This window comes from Nicotiana tomentosiformis, chromosome 8, assembly GCF_000390325.3.
Source record: "Nicotiana tomentosiformis chromosome 8, ASM39032v3, whole genome shotgun sequence".
NCBI lineage: Eukaryota > Viridiplantae > Streptophyta > Magnoliopsida > Solanales > Solanaceae > Nicotiana > Nicotiana tomentosiformis.
In genome coordinates this window covers 121815331-121833433 of record NC_090819.1, presented here as the reverse complement: position 1 = coordinate 121833433, position 18103 = coordinate 121815331, and the positions used below count along the sequence as shown (strand labels likewise).

At 36.0% G+C, this 18103-nt stretch overlaps 2 protein-coding genes across 2 annotated transcripts; both read right to left on the bottom strand.

Moving 5' to 3' along the window:
- Positions 1 to 8012: 8012 nt before the first annotated feature.
- Positions 8013 to 8417, bottom strand: LOC138898070 (serine/threonine-protein phosphatase 7 long form homolog). Its single transcript, XM_070184103.1, has one exon. The coding sequence runs from the start codon at positions 8415 to 8417 to the stop codon at positions 8013 to 8015; it is 405 nt and encodes a 134-aa protein (XP_070040204.1).
- Positions 8418 to 11724: 3307 nt separating this feature from the next.
- Positions 11725 to 15796, bottom strand: LOC104108030 (pentatricopeptide repeat-containing protein At4g02820, mitochondrial). The gene is made up of 4 exons (XM_009616985.4): positions 15655 to 15796; positions 14604 to 14990; positions 12787 to 14050; positions 11725 to 12679 (listed from the first exon to the last, which is right to left on the bottom strand). The coding sequence occupies exons 2-3, from the start codon at positions 14982 to 14984 to the stop codon at positions 12794 to 12796; spliced, it is 1638 nt and encodes a 545-aa protein (XP_009615280.1). The 5' UTR covers positions 14985 to 14990; positions 15655 to 15796; the 3' UTR covers positions 11725 to 12679; positions 12787 to 12793.
- Positions 15797 to 18103: the final 2307 nt, after the last annotated feature.

The following is an 18103-nucleotide window of genomic DNA, read 5'->3' as shown; positions in this document are numbered from 1 at the left end:
TAATGGTAAATAGTACTTAGATCACATAATTAATTATTAAATTTAAAGATGACATTTTGGGTCATCACAATTCCGTACCTTGATCAGTTTCCCAGTATGCCGGATGTGGATGTCCTCACAAGGGATCTTGACGACATTCAGACATCAATATGGGATGAATCTAGACCAACAGTGCTGTCAAAGAATATGTTTTTTGCTGATAAAGTGCGCTTAAGCAAGGCGGTGTGAATGTACGACATAAAAGAGTGTCGTGAGATCGTGGTTCATGAGACATTTCCGGAAGTATACAAGGTTATTTGTCGTAGATGGTTTCAAGGTTGTACATGGATGTTGTGTGCAAGAAAGTTGAAAACAAATATGTGGATTGTGGGAAAATACATTGGCACCCACACTTGTGATATTAAAGAGTGTATAACATCTGTCCACATTCAGTGGGAATCATTTTAACTTGAATGTTGACTTGATTTCTCTTGTCTTGATTGCACACATTGAATCATCCATAAGGGTACAATATTAAAGAGTGTATAACATCTGTCAACAGATGTACCATTACCAAAAGAAAGGCATTTCTCGGGCGTAAACCTGTGTTTGAGATTGTTTATGGTAACTGGGATAAGTCTTTTGCCGCTCTACCCAGGTACATGGCTGCATTGCAATACTTTAACCCCGGACTATTGTCGAATGGAAGCTTGCGGAGTCTGGGAATACAAGAATTCATATTCATATATGTGTTCTGGGCATTTAAACCAACCATTGATGGTTTTGTGCATTGTCAGCTGGTAATATCCATAGACGACACTCATGTCTATGGAAAGTATGATATTAAGTTGTTGATCGTCGTTGCAGTAGATGCTAATGGAAGCATATTTCCCCTCGCATTTGCTATTTGTGCCAATGAAAGCCAAGAGACTTGGACATTATTTTTGAACCACTTGAAGGAGCACATTGTCAGACAATGTGTAGGTATTTGTCTAATATCTAATCATCATGGTGGTATTTTAAGTTCTGTACAGAATTTGCGTGCATGGAAGGAACTATATGCCTACCACCGTTACTGTGTTAGGCACTTGAAGGCCAACTTCCAGAGGGCTCATCCGAATAAGAACTTACATGCTTTAATGTGGATGACTGCAACAAATCACCAAGAGTGTAAATTCAAGAGGCGAATGGAATTAATTAGGCAGGAAGACCCAGAAGCCTATCGTTGTTTGATGTGACATGAACTTGACAAGTGGAATTTTCACAAGGATGGTGGTAGAAGATGGAGAATTTTGACTACAAAAGTGTCAGAGTCTTTCAACGGATTATTAAAGTCTGCACGTGGATTGCCTATCACTGCCATGGTGTGGATGTCATTCAAGGAGAAGCGGAGAGGTTTGTTGAAAGATCCAGAGGTGCATCGTCATTGATGGAAATGGGTTTTGAATTTATGTCACAACCAATGAAATGATTTGATAAATATAGGAAGCGAGCACAGTGGCATACATTTTTACAGTATTGCAGTGAGCGAAATATTTTTGAAGTTCGCAGTGGTCTGCATCAAAACTGCGGTAATAATACCCACACCATCAATGAATCTAGAAGATTATGTTCGTGTGGGAAATGGTCGATCTATCACTTGCCATGCTCACATGCCATGAAGTGCTTTCAACATACAGGTTTTGCGGTGACGAGGTACGTTGATAAAGAATATAGTATTTCTGCATATGTAAACACCTATAGTGGCCACCTCCAACTAGTGGGTGCTGAGCATTATTGACCGTCGAAACCATTTAAAATGGTGTATAACAAGGATTATGTGTGTAAACGGCAAGTGCAAAAAACGAACGCAGATACGGAACCAAATGGATGTTGGTGATACCGTTTATGCGCGTAAATATGGCATATGTTCCCAAATAGGACACGATCACCGTAAATATCCTTCAGCTGGTTTGGGAAGCGGTGGTAATTCAGCTCCCGATGGCAGTTCATCCAATGTGCCCAATTATCAAGGATAAACTTAGTATTTTGTTGTAGTATTTTTGTTATACTAAATGTCTGTAAAGGTTCAGTTTGCAATATTTCTGAAATAAAATTATGTTTCCAATAGGGTTAAATATAATTGACATTTAGCATTTAATATTCAATAAAACAATTTAAAATATTCCCAAAAAATAAATAACAATTTTCATTCGCCATTATCGTCACTGTCTGGCACTATTTCATTGTCATCGTCTTCATCTTCTTTGCCAACATCTTGTACGCATCCGTTCGGACCGAGGGCATCGTAATCTAGGCTCCAGTTGACATACATTTCTCTTATTTCATCGAGATCATCAATAAGACCAATTCCTTGATTTCTACAATAATATGGGACTCCTACGTCCAATGTCTGTGGTAGAAACTTAGGTAGTCCCTCCCACTACAACTGTTGGAAAAACAGGATAATCAATGTCTCTATGCAATTTTTTATTTTCTAATAAATCCCATTACTGCTCCTCTGTTCCTTGCAGGTAGTTACGATCATCCAGTGCATAATGAACGGCTAGTTGCTTTTCCATATCTAAAATCTCCTTCATCAAATGTCAAATCAATTTTGGTTCATCTTTGTGTGTGTTTGTTTGGAAGGTTGCAGACAGTGCTTGTGGTACAACTAGCCCATGCCAGTGGCATAGTACTTTATAATCACACCTTTTTGAGTAAAGGGGATCCTATTGTAGTTTTTTATCTCAAATTCGCATACCTTCAGGCTTTGTAGAATGCGCTTAGCCCTCAATAATGTGCCTTGCAAATTTGAGATCAGTGTGTAAATTGATAAGCTCATTTTTCGAGGGACGTAAAACACCATACCACTTGTCATCAACTAAATCAGTATAGCAACCTAGCATGTTTTTTTTTTCAAAATAGGGATCGATTATATTATGGCGTGCTCCGTGTGGATCTGTTGAACTACCTTCACCTTTTTGCCTCTTCTTAAACCACTAATTAAATGTAAGTGGCATTTCTTAAACCACTTATTAAAGGGTTTTTGAATACTGGAATGTTGGTTCAACTTAAGAATAACTAAACTGTACGAACTTGTATGTTAAACGTAGCGCATCACCAATATGTGTTATGTGTATTGTCATGTCGACCTGAAAAAGCTGTCGACCTGAAAAGTTGCACCCACTTGTACCCTAAAGAATTATTAGCATGCGAAAACGTAGCGCATCACCAATATGCGTTATGTGTATTGTCATGTCGACCTGAAAAAGTTGCCGAACTGAAAAGTTGCACCCAATTGTACACTAAAGAATCATTAGCACGCAAAACGCAGTGCATCACCAATATGTGTTATGTGTATTATCATGTCGACATGAAAAAGTTGGCGACCAGAAAAGCTGCACCCACGTGTACCCTAAAAAATCATTAGCACGCGAAAGAATCATTAGCACACGATACGTAGCACATCACCAATATGCGTTATCTAACCTAAAATCACTCTTAGTTGCCTGTAAAAAAACCCGCACATTTTTGTTATTATTTGCGTTGTAACCAAACGAAAAAATAACTTTCCATTATTTTTTATTTTCGAGCATTACGGCATGTCTAGACACAATGGCGTACCAAGGTGTTACTGTGGAAAACGTGCGATTTTGAAACTATGATGGTCAAATTGCAATCTAGGGCGCAGACATTGGATGTGTAAACTAGTTGTAAGTTATTATTATTGAAAGTTATGTTTGTTAATAATTTTTACATAACATGTTAATTAATATTCTTTTGTTCTCATCCCCATTGGTAGGACAAAAATAAATATGGTTTTGAAGAATGGTATGATGAACCCATTAACCAGAAATATTACAAATCATGTTTGCTTTACATTTGGAATCTGACCGGTGAGTATGAACTTTAGATCTTGAAACTACAAGAACAACTTGTAGCAGTTAAGGAGAAACTGAAAGAGGCATAAGAAGAAAATAATCGGTTGGAAGAAAAATTTAAGTGGTTGAAGCATAGAATAATGGGCGATAGTGCTTAAACAAACATATGGATGTGTTAAGTGTAGTTTTTTGTTTTTATGTTGTATGTGTCATGTATTATCTTTAATGTTTAAGGAATTTAAATTTATGCTAAGTTGTCTTATTTTTTGTGTTCTAGTGTTAAACTAATAAATAACCCGAAAAATAAAAACACATGCACAAATTATGTAAAACACCAATAATTTTGCTATTACATATTTAATGTCATATATACAACTTAGAATACATATCAATGAGTCCCACAGCCTGTATGCTTTAAATCATTAGCTGGCTTGAGGCGCATCCTGATGGTAGTCTATAATCATGTGTCTTAGTCGCTTATTACACTCTAATTCACTGGACTTTACTTGTAGCGAGCTTTAATTGGTAGTGTTTTTGCACTTATTATGTGTTTTATACCTTGTAGGAGTGATTTCGAGTTATATAGATATTGTGGAGCTAATTCGGGCTATTTGGAGCTTTAAAGTCTGAGTAGAAGCCCAAGCAATTAAGTCGGGATCACGTTCGGGGGTCGAAAATCAAGTCTGGATGTCAAAAATTTAAAAAGTCATTTCTGGCCACAATTTGCACTACCGCCCCACGGCATGCCCCAAGGGGCGCTAGTGCAAAAAGTGGCCAGAAATCATATGTTGGAACGTTCTGGAATTTCCTACATGCGCACCGCAAGGGGCGGCACGGCGTGCGGCGCGGTAGCCCAAAAATGTTAGAGTGACTTCCCAATTCCGCTAAAAAGGGTAATTTCATCCGGAGATTATTGGGGGATGGCTTAAATACACGGGAAAGCATCATTTTTGACACTTTTGATAGATTTTTGACCTAAGGAGGCCAAGGTGGCTAAGGAGGAGTTGGAAGAACACAAGCACAAGGATTTCATAATTCCTTCCTCACTCAAGATCCGGGTTTGGATTGAATCTATATTTTCCTATACTTTAATTACATTTGTGAAGAACTTCTCCATGTCTATGGAGTAGATCCTTTTGGGTTTTGATGGATTTGGTGTATTGATGATTGTTTGTGGATTATAACTCTATTTTTTATGTAGTTGAATCATTTTTGGAAGATTTAATTGTTGCATCTATATTCAATTGTTCTTGTAATCGAAAGAGGCATAACTTGTGATATCTTTGCATTATATTGTTGGTTGAGTTCATAGATTCTTCCAAGTAATCGAAAGAGGCTAATTGAATCATTGATTAAACCTAGTTAGGAGAAAAATCGAAGGAGATTTTCCTAAAGACCGATCCACTACGAATTCTTGCATATCTTCACAGTGCTTAAATTGGTTCATATTGAGAGGTTGAGACTTAATCGAAAGAGGAGTTTCTACTAAATAATTGTACTGATAATTAAGTGAATTCGAGAGACTCACTTGAACATTATAAGTGAATTATCTAGAGTTAAATCCCAGACAATTATCTTGCACCTATCCTATCAAAACCCCATTTTCTCCCATTGATATCTTCATTTGCTTAGTCCTTGCTTCGATTGTCATTAGTCAATTATCTCTAGATTCTTAATTAATTTTAGTATTAACCACATAAATTTCAAATGTTGATCCTCCTGGATAGCACTCTAGCTACAAACTACGTTAATATTGTTTAACTCCAATCCATGTGGACACGATATTATACTATACTATCTTTGACTAGCGAGCACAATTTAAGTGTGTGTTTTGCGCTCGTCACATCCCATCCCACCTGGCTACGCTATCAGGATCATCCTCATCACGTCGCCTCTTTATCGGAGGATGCGTTGCAGCATGATCGTCAGTAAAGCTGGCAGGCTCGATAGAAGCGGACGTTGGGCCATCAGTAACTTACAAAATAATAAGATATTTTAGTATATGAAATATAGAATAATAACGTACATGTTAGCAAAAAACATTTAATGGTCATACCATGCTCTCAGCGGGCTCCTGAATAAGATCATCCATCTCCGGCAAGCGAGTATCACATAATGTGGCCTCCGTGATGGATGATGATGAATCTTTAAAAAAATATAAACACTTTAGATATTACTGACTAATATATAAGGTAAAAACAATTGAAGTAATAGTAATACAAACAAACCTGCGCCTGAGTAGCGACACAATGCTCTATAGGAACATTGAGGTACACTGGAGTAGATGAAGGTTGTGACATCTCGCCTCGATGTGATGTATCCCTATCTATGCCTGAAAGATCCTCAGCATCCTTCGGTGATGAGCCATAACTCGATCATCACCCACTATGCACCTCTCGTATCGAACGATCATCAGCAACCTCTGATGGCTTTAGACGATCAGGAAAATACTGATCCCACTACTGCTACGTAATGGTCATGCCCGCGGTCAACACTGGAGCTGACGGGGTTAACTGTGAAGTCCCTGGTGACAACTGAAGGCTGAATGACGGCATATAATGAGTAGCATCGTGTGGCTCAGGGTAGTCACCCGACTGATCATCTCCAATATCCTCCACGGGTACCTCAATGCCCCCTTGCTGGGGACCCCATCCTCACTGACCACCACGACCACGTGGGCCACCCTTTCCTCTTTGGCCACGCCTACCACGTCTACCACGTTGAGGGTCCATTGGTGGCCCATGATGGTACTCCTCGGGCGGCACATAAGAAGCCTTGTATCCTAAGCGCCCATCCTCTCCGGCATATCTCAATGTGTCAGCAGCAAGATCAGTAACCCGATGGTCAAACCCGTGCATAACTACCACTCCATCGCTTGTATGTTGTAGCATCTCTAGTCCCAACTGGTAGAACTGGTGTAAGCCAATAGCCTGTATAACATACAAAATATTAACTACGAAAGAATGGATAATGTAATATTATAAGTAAGTATAACAAATAACATACCAGTGCCTCATGCCTCCCGGCATATGGAATGTACCGACCACTAGCGCAATGAACGGGATTCCCGATGAGAAGTTGGGTAACTCTGCGATACCAACCCATGTACTCATGCTCGCCCTCCAAACGGTCAGGTGGAGGGTGTGGCGGAATCAGGACATACCTCTGGTCCCAATCCTCTATCTGGGCCTCTAGCCATGCCAAGTATGTCTGGTCAACCATACGGTGATCATCCCGCTGGTAATGTGTAGAAAATTCCAAGTGGACGGAATAGGTACAAGCTGGGGTCGATCAATTTGGCGAAGGACTCGCTCGGTGGCACGATACTCGACTATATCAAGACATATAAGTGGGACGGAAGAGCTCCACATAGCTCGACTGCGGGAGCAATAATCTGGTAATCCAGCTATGAGCACGTTATTGCATGGCCTCCATATGAACTATTTATTAAACACAAGAATCGTGAGTAAACGCAACACATATCAAGTCAGGCCAAGTAAACTTAAGTATATATGTACCTGAGCGCCTTCAAGTAAATCCAACAAATCCATGTAATAAGGGAGATGATGTCGAGCCTCGACCTCGCCGGTGTGGCCTCGCCTATCTACCCACCTCCTAGCTAGTGGGAGAAACGGTGGAGGTGGTGCATCCGGAGCTATCGGTGGTAGAGGTAGCTGGAACTGCAGGAACCGCTCCCAGGACCAAACCTAATATAGATTGTGGACGTAAAATTTAAGGTATTTTTTACTATGTATGTTATAATCATGAAAAGAATTGACTATGTTTTCACGTGCAGCAGCGGTATAAAATCGGCAACGTCTCTATGGGTGCCCATGCACGCCCGGCACATCTTTCTATACATGTAAGCTAGAACAACTCCACCCCAGCTGTAACCAGCTAAATCATCTAGCCGCTCCAGATGATGTAGAAATCGCAAGCTGTCTAGGTATCCCGAAGTCTTCAGGAACAGTATACCACCAAACATCATCAGTAGCAACAGTCTCGGCTGCCGGCCGATATCCTCTGGCGGTGAATTATCAGTAATCTCAGCGTGCAGCACCACCAGATTCTGCCTAACGGGCGTCAACTGCAATTGACTGGACCCATCAACGCAGTCGACTCTGCAGGCTGGAAACCGGTGAGCCTCTGCAACATATGAAGGTAGTCCTCTCATGTATAGTCCCTAAGAGCATGTGGGTAAGCTACAGGTATACCATTAACTAGCAACTCGAAAAGAACCTCCACGTCCTCTAGCGTGATGGTAGCCTCGCCGATGGGTAGATGAAACGTGTGCATCTCCGGTCGCCACCGCTCTATCATATCCGTGATCAGCGCCCAATCGAAATGAAACCGGCCGATCTCTATGATCCTGTAAAAACCCATCCGCTGAAGGCGTCTAACTATACGGGGATGCAGTGGGTGGTCCCTAATGAACTCCCACAGATCGTCTATATGTATGGGGTGGAAGGTCTGGGACAGACACTGCCCATCCCAGATGTGTGAAGACCTATGGTTGCCTTGGAGCACCAGTAGCTCTCCAGATGCATGTCTGGGATGCATAGGGGGAAGCTCCATGACGATGTCTGTAAAATAAACAATATTAATTAAAGTCTTTTTCTGTTTAATCGTTTAACATCTTTAAATATATTGTAATATTTTTTGTATTAATATTTAATCGATAAATTTTCTATATTGTTACTTAGGTTGATACATTTTCTATATTATTATTTTATATGTTAGTTTCTTACATTTCTTTACTAGAATTTGGCAAGGTTTTGTTTGAACTATCATGTTTTTTCAGCTATTTTTGGGTTATAAATGAATTAAATAATTAATTTTCATAAATAATCATCATATATTTAATAACTATTCATATAAAAATACTTAGGTTAAAACAATTTCTATATTATTGTTTTATAAGTTATTTACTTATATATTTTGATTAAAATTCGGGAGAGTTTTGTTTGAACTATCATCTTTTTTTCATATATTTTTAGGGTTAACAGAGAATTAAATATTTAATTTTCATAACTAGTAAGATATTTTAATAATTATTCATATACCAAATACTTAGGTTGATAAATTTTCAATATTAATATTTTATATGTTAGTTTTCTACATTTTTTTTACTAAAATTCTGCGGGGTTTTATTTGAACTATCATCTTTTTCAGATTTTTTTGGGTTATAACAGTATTAAATATTAAATTTTCATAAGTAATCAAGATATATTCAATAATTATTCATATAAAAAATAATACAAACTTAATATTAAATAATATTGAGTCTATTTCAGTCATAACGATTTATGTATTAACTGTCATATTTTGCCCAAACTTTCTGGCAGCGTCTTTTTTGTTACGTCAACAGATTATTTTATGATTCATATCTAATATTTGATAATTATCTACTAATACATTAAATCCATAATTGAGTACTCTAACCGAGTTTATTAAGGAGAGCACGTAGTTTTTATTCTAGACTACGAAACCTTAAAGAACACTAAAGTCACACTATTCTAAATGGCCATAAACAAAGTCAACTACCATAAGATAAAATTTATTATCAGTTTTACTACGCTAAAGGGCGCTACATAATAATTAAAGGCACAACATAACACTAAAGGGCACTAAACAATAATAAAGTCACATATTAATATGCGTACAACACTAAAATCACATATAACACTAATTATTCAATAAAATAACAATATATATTTTTAATACTTTTCTAGCACATACATAAACTAATTCAGACAAAAAGCAAAAAAATAATTATATCATAAAACGATCACAAAAAGCATACAACACAGTAAAAACAACTAATAATCACTTTATATACATGAGTTTTACCAAAAAGTAAGTCGAAATACCTCGATTTACAGCTTTTTGAATTGTGAAAAATTGATGATTTGGGAGCCGAAACTAGCAATAGACGAGATTCACTATACGACAACGCCTTGGATCCGGTGTTAGCTCGCTAAAATACGAAGGGGACACGATTTTTGGGGGACGGGTGGGCTCCAATGGAGTTTTTTGCATAAAAATGGGGGAAGAGGGGAGGGGGACCGTTTTTCACATTCTGTTGCTTTATTTTATATAGGTATAGCGCATATATGGGATGTCGCATACCTACCTGTCTTTTCAACTTCAGATATAACGCATCCCGTATATGCGCTACACTTATATTTTGACCGTCATTTTAAAATTTAAATATAGTGCATGGGTTGCATGCACTATGTCTTAACGGACAAACGTGCAAATGTACTCACTACACAGAATATTTGCGTAAAAATTGCATGGGGCGCCCTATTTGGTCGCCCATTTTTAACTTATACCTGTTTTATTTTTCTGTTTGTATTCGTACCCATTTGTTTGCTAAAAGCATTTTAAAAAGATAATTTTGTCCTTCTTTAATAAAAGACTATTGACAAACTGCAGGACAAAAATTTAAGCATATTTAGACTGAAGTTTTAGCAAATAAACTAAAAAAATTCAGCTTGTTTAGACTGAAGTTTTGGATAAAACTCAGGACAAAACTGTAGACTGCGTTACAAAACTTCAGCATGTTTTTGTGAAATTTTAGCAAATGAACTAAATAACTTCAGCATGCATTAGCAAAGATTCTTTAGAAAATTACATACTGCAAGACAAAAACTTATGCATGTTTAGTGTGAAATTTTATCAAATGAACTAAAAAACTTCAGCATGTTTAGTCTGAAGTTTTAGCAAATGAACTAAATAACTTCAGCATGTTTTGTCTGAAATTTTAGCAAATGAACTAAATAACTTCAGTATGCATTAGCAAAAACTCATTAGAAAATTACATACTACAAGACAAAAACTTAAGCATGTTTAGTCTGAAATTTTAGCAAATGAACTAAAAAACTTAAGCATGTTTAGTCTGAAGTTTTAGCAAATGAACTAAATAACTTAAGCATGTTTAGTCTGAAGTTTTAGCAAATGAACTAAATAACTTCAGCATGTTTTAGTTTGAAGTTTTAGCAAATGAACTAAATAACTTCAGCATGTTTAGACTGAAGTTTCGGATAAAATTCATGACAAAACTGTAGACTGCAGGATAAATAACTTCAACATGCATTAGCATGAAGTTTTAGCTTCAAGGTGAAACAACTTCATGCAAGTGTGATTCTGAAGATGAATCTGGACAAGTTTCTGATTTTTTTATAAAGTTGCTGAGAGGAGAGGAGGAGATCGTTTTATATCTTTTGTCAGGGGTGTAATTGTCATATTATTACGGATTTTTTGTGAGATAGCTACCAAATCAATAATTTTAAAAAATAGGGTTCAGGTTAAAAGGTGGTACAAATATAGAGTATCACTGCAAATCCCCCAATATTTGCTCCCAATTGGGAAACAAGGGCCCAAAAGAGTTTAAAAGAGTTGTAATTCTAAAAAAGGTTTAACTTCAAATCTTCAACACACATACGATATAAAAAAAATTACATTATCAAATCACCTAAAAAGTAACTACGGATAAGCCATCCATAATAAGTGTATATAAGTTTAATCCAATTTAAAACTACCGTGCTTTTCAGTTCCAGTATCACCGCTGTTTTATTATTATTTTATTTTGTTTTGCCCTTTATGTTTCAACAAAATACTAAGAGGGTCTTCTAAATGGAAAACCAATATTGTTTAGAGTTTAGACATTAGCCAGATGGACAGTTGAACTTGCTGTTTCAAGTTTCTTGAAATTCTAAACGCGTACATATAATCAACTATTAATAAATTTCATACTTCTGATGGTGCTATTGGCATGCTAAAATATGCAAGATCGTAATAGTCCGATAGAAGCAGTCTCCGAGAGAGAGCTAAGATAAGATTCTGAATTCAAATTCTCAAAAATAGGGCCTATATCGAGTCATAAAAGTATACGCCTGTTATCATATTATGATTCAAAACAGAAGATGCATCCAGTATCTAAATGCTTAATCCGGAAATAAAGCTGTCAACAACACCATGTTTGAAGAAAATAGATTAGGAAAGAGGAAATCAATGACTCTTGTGAGAGTTCTATCATCAGAAGTGAGTGAACTGAGAGTATCTCTGGTGCACCTTTTTCAAAACTATGGAGTGACAGATGAGATTTCCATTCTAAAGTTATACTCGAGTTCAAGGAAGAAACAAGGCTTGTCCAACAAACAAATATGGATGCATTTTATGATTAAGTAAGAGAAATAGTTAGAGGTTTGAGGGAGAAGTAGAAAAGAATGATATGCAAGGGGGATGGAGTCCCAAAACCCCATGACGGGGAGTTGTTCCACTTATATGAGAAAATCTGAATGATACGGGGTTTAGAGACCATCCGGATTTTCTCACATAAGTGTAACAACTCTGCTTCTTGCGGGGTTCTAGGACTCCATCCACCTAGCAAATCATTCTTTTATACTTCTCTCTCAAAAGTCTTAACTTTTTCTGTTACTTGATCATAAAATGCACCCATATTCTCTTTTAGATCAAGCCTTATTTCTCTCCTTAAACTTAAGGATAACTCTAAAAATGGAAATCTCTTCTGGAAATGGCACACCCTTTTATTTTCATTTCTTTTAAACCCTCTTTGGAGAAGCTGGCACCCCTAAGTTTTCTTTTCATCCCGGGATGGTGTTTCGCTGTAATGCAACCTTTTACCCTTCTTCTTCTCGTCATTGTCTTTTTCTCTGTACGTGACTGTTTCTTGAGTATCCTGGTTTTGTCTTTTTAGGCTTTCTTTCAGGCCATCTGTTTCAAGCGCTGCTTTTCGGAAGGTTGTGCTTCTCTTGGCTTAAACAGGAATATCTGTGCTTCTTCGTCCATAGAGAAATCTGAGATTCCTTAGCCTGAATAATCCGCCATTGTTTTGACCGAAGAAGAAATTAAAGCCTATATTTTAAAGAGAGAAAATGGTAGAAATTGAAGTACATCTGAAAAATGGAAAAAGTCCAACCTTGTTCTTAAGCAATAGAACTTGGAACCTCAGTCACAGTTAGCTTGCTAGTTAGTGTAATTAGCTTTTGAGTCTCCTCATCCATCTTCACATTATCCTTTTTCATCCTCTCGGCAACTATCATTGGCATCTTACCCGCTTTTGCATAAGTTCTGAGAAGTGCATTATATATCTCTGTACTCCCATATTTAGCATGCCGAAGGGTAACTAGCAACTGCTCTGCCACCTGAACATTGCCCTGCTCTTCAACTACATGAAACATCTCTTGAACCATCTTTGCATCAGGATCCCATTTTGAAACACTAGTAACAGCTTTTTTGAAAAATTCTAGAACTTTACCCATTTCCTTTTGCTTCAAATAACCCCATGTAAGAAGCTCCCAAGTGGTGTAGCTAGAAGATACGCCTTTCTGCACCGTTCTGTTGTGAAAATCGACAGCCTTTTCCATCTCATTTTTGTTAATGTAAGCAGCAAGAAGTAAATTCGAAATCCTAGAATCCCTCGTCACAGAGACAGATTCCCATTCAGTATACAGATTCATTGCTTCTCCGAACTCATCCAGTTTCAATAGAGAAGATATCATACAAGTATATTCTGCATCATTCAATTTACGGAAGGTTGACTTCATCTTCTTCCACATTCGCACAACTTCATCCTTGCTCTCTAGATTTGTATGCAAACTAAGCAGAGAACCATATGCAGCTCGAACCTTTCTGGAAATCCTTTTCTCCATTTCTCTCAAAGTTGACTTTGCTTTATCCTGAAGTGAGCTTTTAATATAGATGTTTGTTAACGTGCTAAATGTTATCCAGTCAGGATCCAATTTTGCCTTCTTTAGCTCAAGGAATGTTTTCTCTGCAGCTTCAACATCATTCTGGGATGCACAAACTGCCAACTCCAGGTTGTATGTGACAATATCAGGGGAGGTATTTTTCTTCAATTCCTGAATCAGGCGGGGAACCTTCTCTAGTTGCCCTTGGGATATGTATAAGGAAAGCATATGATTATAAGGAAGAGGGCATTTCAAGAAACCACATTCGGACATTTTTTCCATCAAAGCCTCAGCTTTAGAAGTATTCTTGTGCTGGACATAGTTGTGGAGAAGGGCGGTACAAGTGGTCTGGGACTTCAGTTTATCAGGTAGGTCTTCAAAGAACTTCTCTGCACTATTCATACCACGAACTTTTGCAATCAAGTCCAAATGAACTGCATAGTCACCAGATAATAGTTGGATATCATCCTGTACCCTCATCCATTCACAAACCTGTAAACATAACCCCATCAGCTTGTATTAATTTTAACAAAATGAGAACAGTTGAAGAAATAAATTGCATGCTTGTAATAAGCTTTTACAGCATGTTTGCCATTCTTAACATCAGTAGCACAGTTTTTATTAGCAATAAGCTAAGACATTCCAGCAAGCTTGAAGACTCCAGCAATTCTCTTTATAAGTGAAGACTCGGTAGCAATTGCGAATACTGTAACAGAAATTCACTTCTCAGTCGTAAGACACCATTTCTTGAACTGGTAACCATCTTTTCGATATCCAATGTAGTAACATGTACAGTGAATTGGAATTTGTGTTCAGCAATTTAACCACATAGAATATTTCACCCGAGTATTCAACAAAAGAATTGGATAGTTAATAGTTCTTACCCTAACCCATCTATCCTTAGGCCATTTCCATGGGAAAATATATAAGCTAGAAAATTGTCAGCAAAAAGTATTCCAGTGCTGAAATACACCACCACTATAAGCCAAAGAAAATAAATGATTCAAAAGTAAATCGTGAAAAAGTTAATGTGGAGGATGAGAACCTCAAGAGCATGTTTATATCGTTTGTGTCTTCGCAACTCCCGAACAATGCGATTGAGCTCATACTTGCGGACGGGGTGCCCTTCTTCCTTCCACTTGCGTATAGCAATGACAGCACTACGCTTTGCATAGATCAAGCTCAAAAGCCTCTTCCCTAGCGTGTCTCTGCCACCAGTACTTTTGGTAGTACTAGAACCACCTTTTAAGCTTGTGGAAATACTAGTGTCACCTTCTAAACTTGTGCTAGAGCTTGTGCCACCTACTAAACTTGTGGACTTCACTGCCGTCGCAGCTTCAGTCGACAAAGGGCGAACAGCAACAAAAGATCTCCGAACCAAACGGAGCAACATTTTTATTCTTAGCGCAGACAAACTTCTACTCATCAGGGTCTGCGTTGAAAAGAAGATTAAACATGAGATAACCATGTAAAGAAAAAATACCAAGGCACATCTATAACACACCATTTTAAGATATTTGAGACAAACAATCTTTGTAACTACAAATTATACATAAGATGTACTTCACCACATTTTATTATGAGGGTTGTGTCCAACCCAGCTTGGGCGCACCTCAACTATTCCATCACACCACATTGTCTAAATAAAAACCCGAATAATAGTAAATGTACTCTCTAACCTGATATTGACATCTTTAAATTTAGATTTTGAATACTAAATCCATGACCAATGATTCACCAGCTCTAACTACTGATTCTTAATATAGCTACACATAGCGCAATGATTCACCAGCAAAAGCACAAAAAGCAGACTGCTGATATTTGTTTAGTTCTAAGCAGACTGCACAAAAAGCACCCACAAAGGGCCTTTCAAAAAACTACAAATATCCACCTATTTTTTCTGGATTATTGCCAATTTGCAGTTGTAAGCATAAGCACCTGATATTTAATTTTTAGGGACAATAAACTTTCAGTTTTGGCAAACCCACCAAAAATACAAGCTGTAAGTTCAAACTGACTGAAAAAACTTAGGCTTATGATTTATGAAGGAGTTGAGAAATGAAGAAATAAAATGATAAAATCAGCAGAATTCAAACCTAGTGAGTGTGTGATTTCGCAGGTTAATTTGCTCGCCGGCGAGAGCTTGTATTCTCAAATTTGTATCCCGAATATAGGCGAAATAGGGTTTAGGGTTTAACAGTTTAACCTTCTGGGTGTTTAGTTCGATTTGTTCCACTTGGCCCGTTAACAGCTTGTTTGAATTGTTGTTACTAGGGTGTACAACAAATCATATCAATCCAATAATTCGAGTTAAATCAGAAAAATAAACTTTATTATGGTTTGGTTTGGTATTGAAAAAAAATTGATGATATTTGATTTTGTTTGATTTTAACTAAAAAAGTAAAATTAAAATCAAATCAACCCGATATTATATGTATAGAAGTTTTAAATATATTTAATACATGAAAATATTTATTGTAGTGTAGTTTATAAATATTTCTTAAGCTTTTTTATTATTTTATCTTTTAACATATTATTTTAAGTTTGGACTTATAATTTTTGGATATTCCAATAACTTTTATAGTCCATAAATGTTAGTAACTCAAATAAATCCTAAACCAAAATCAAATCAATACTAATGATAATAAAAGACATTCAATTCATTTGTACTATGAATGAAAATAGTGTTGGATATTTATTTTTTTATTTTTCCATAGTTTAGATAAAATAACTTCTTCTTTTTTTAGTGTTTAGTCATATAAATAATAGTACTTAGTAGTCGTACTTATTTTAGCAACTTATTAGTAACTTTAAATTATGTTTGTTTTTATTATGGATAATTAGTAATATTTATTTTATGCGATTTTCTCATCTTTATTGTTGAATATTTTAGTACAATGCCATGAATCATCTCATATTTATGTTATTTTATTAAAAAAATGCCTTGTATAGTTCTGTCTTACTAGGATTACAGAAATATTTGGAGCACAAATTCTATGTTTTGTGTTATGAAGATTTTACGATAAAAAGCCCGAAACAACCCGAAAATTCAAAAAATCCGAGAAAAACGAGATTTTAAAACCCGACTTTTATTGGTTTGATTTGTCCTTTAGATTTAATAACTCGGTATAATTAGTTTGATTTTATAATTAGAAAATCTGAACCAACCCGACCTATGTACACCCCTAGTTGTTACATATTGTATTGTATGGTATTGTTACTTTAGATATAATATTTGTTTTGGTTGTTACTTAAATTTTACTGTATCGTATTGTTATGACGAAAATTGACACTTTATGAAACGACCGATTTGGTGTGGCCTCGCCGTTTTCTTATTTTTTTTTCTCGTATCTTGCCATTTCTTATCATTAAATAATCTCATTTTATCTTTTACCCTACCTTTTTATATAATAATTCTACCTCATATCTTACTTTTTCTTTATAATATTGTAAGTTTATTCTTTATATTATTTGTGCATAACATCATAAAATGATGACAAATAATGTATTCTATCCAAACATTATATACATCAAAATGATACAGTATAATACAAAACAATACAATACTATATGATATATTATGAAACGATACATAACAACTATCCAAAATAAGCTGTAAATAACAAATTTAATTGGTAATACTATTCTCTTTATTTAGTCGGTAATACATTGATAATTATTCGTATACCTTCCGGTAAATTTTACTAATAATTAAAAGCACTAGTTTTAGGATACGCTCCTCGCGCGTGTATCCAAATTAATGATTATAATTTTTTTTTAAATTTCTATAAATATTACTACTAAAAATGTATATTTGATGTGTAATTATTGAGTGTTATTTCAAAAGTATTTTAGAGTTTAATGTTCTGTTTAAGATTATAATGATGATAGGTATTTAAAATGTATATAGTATATATTGTGCATTTACCAATTTGACTTTTCATACTATATATGCTATAACTGATTTTGCTCTGTTTGAATAAAGTATACTGGGAAAATGAATCATCTTTTATTCCTAATTGCCGTTGATAATAATGCCAAATTATATATTTTACATTTCAAAATCCTAAATATTAAGAAATTTACCATGAAAAGGTATTATAGTTTCATAGTTCAATTAAAGAAAGAATTTATACAAGGTAATTTTTTTTGTGAATTTTAAAGTCCTAATTATTAGAATGTCACGACCCAAAATACAACTAGCCGTGATGACACCTAACCCAACCCGTTAGGTAAGCCAGTTAACAGAAATCTAATTGCCAGTTAACAGAAATCCAATTCAAATGAGATTTATTAAGAGGAGAAAAGATAATATAACTCCTTTTATACAAGTATTTCCCAAGGACTGGTTGTATAAACCATGAGCGTCTAAGATTTATATTTCTTTACAACTGAATTGAAATAATTACAACATCTGTTTGAAATGTAACTTAAAAGAGTTTGAATCTAATGCTACCAAGGACTAGGGATAGTCATAACTGGAACGCAGATACATCTTTCGATCTGTCTCTCACCGTACGCAGCAACATCAACAACTAATATCTA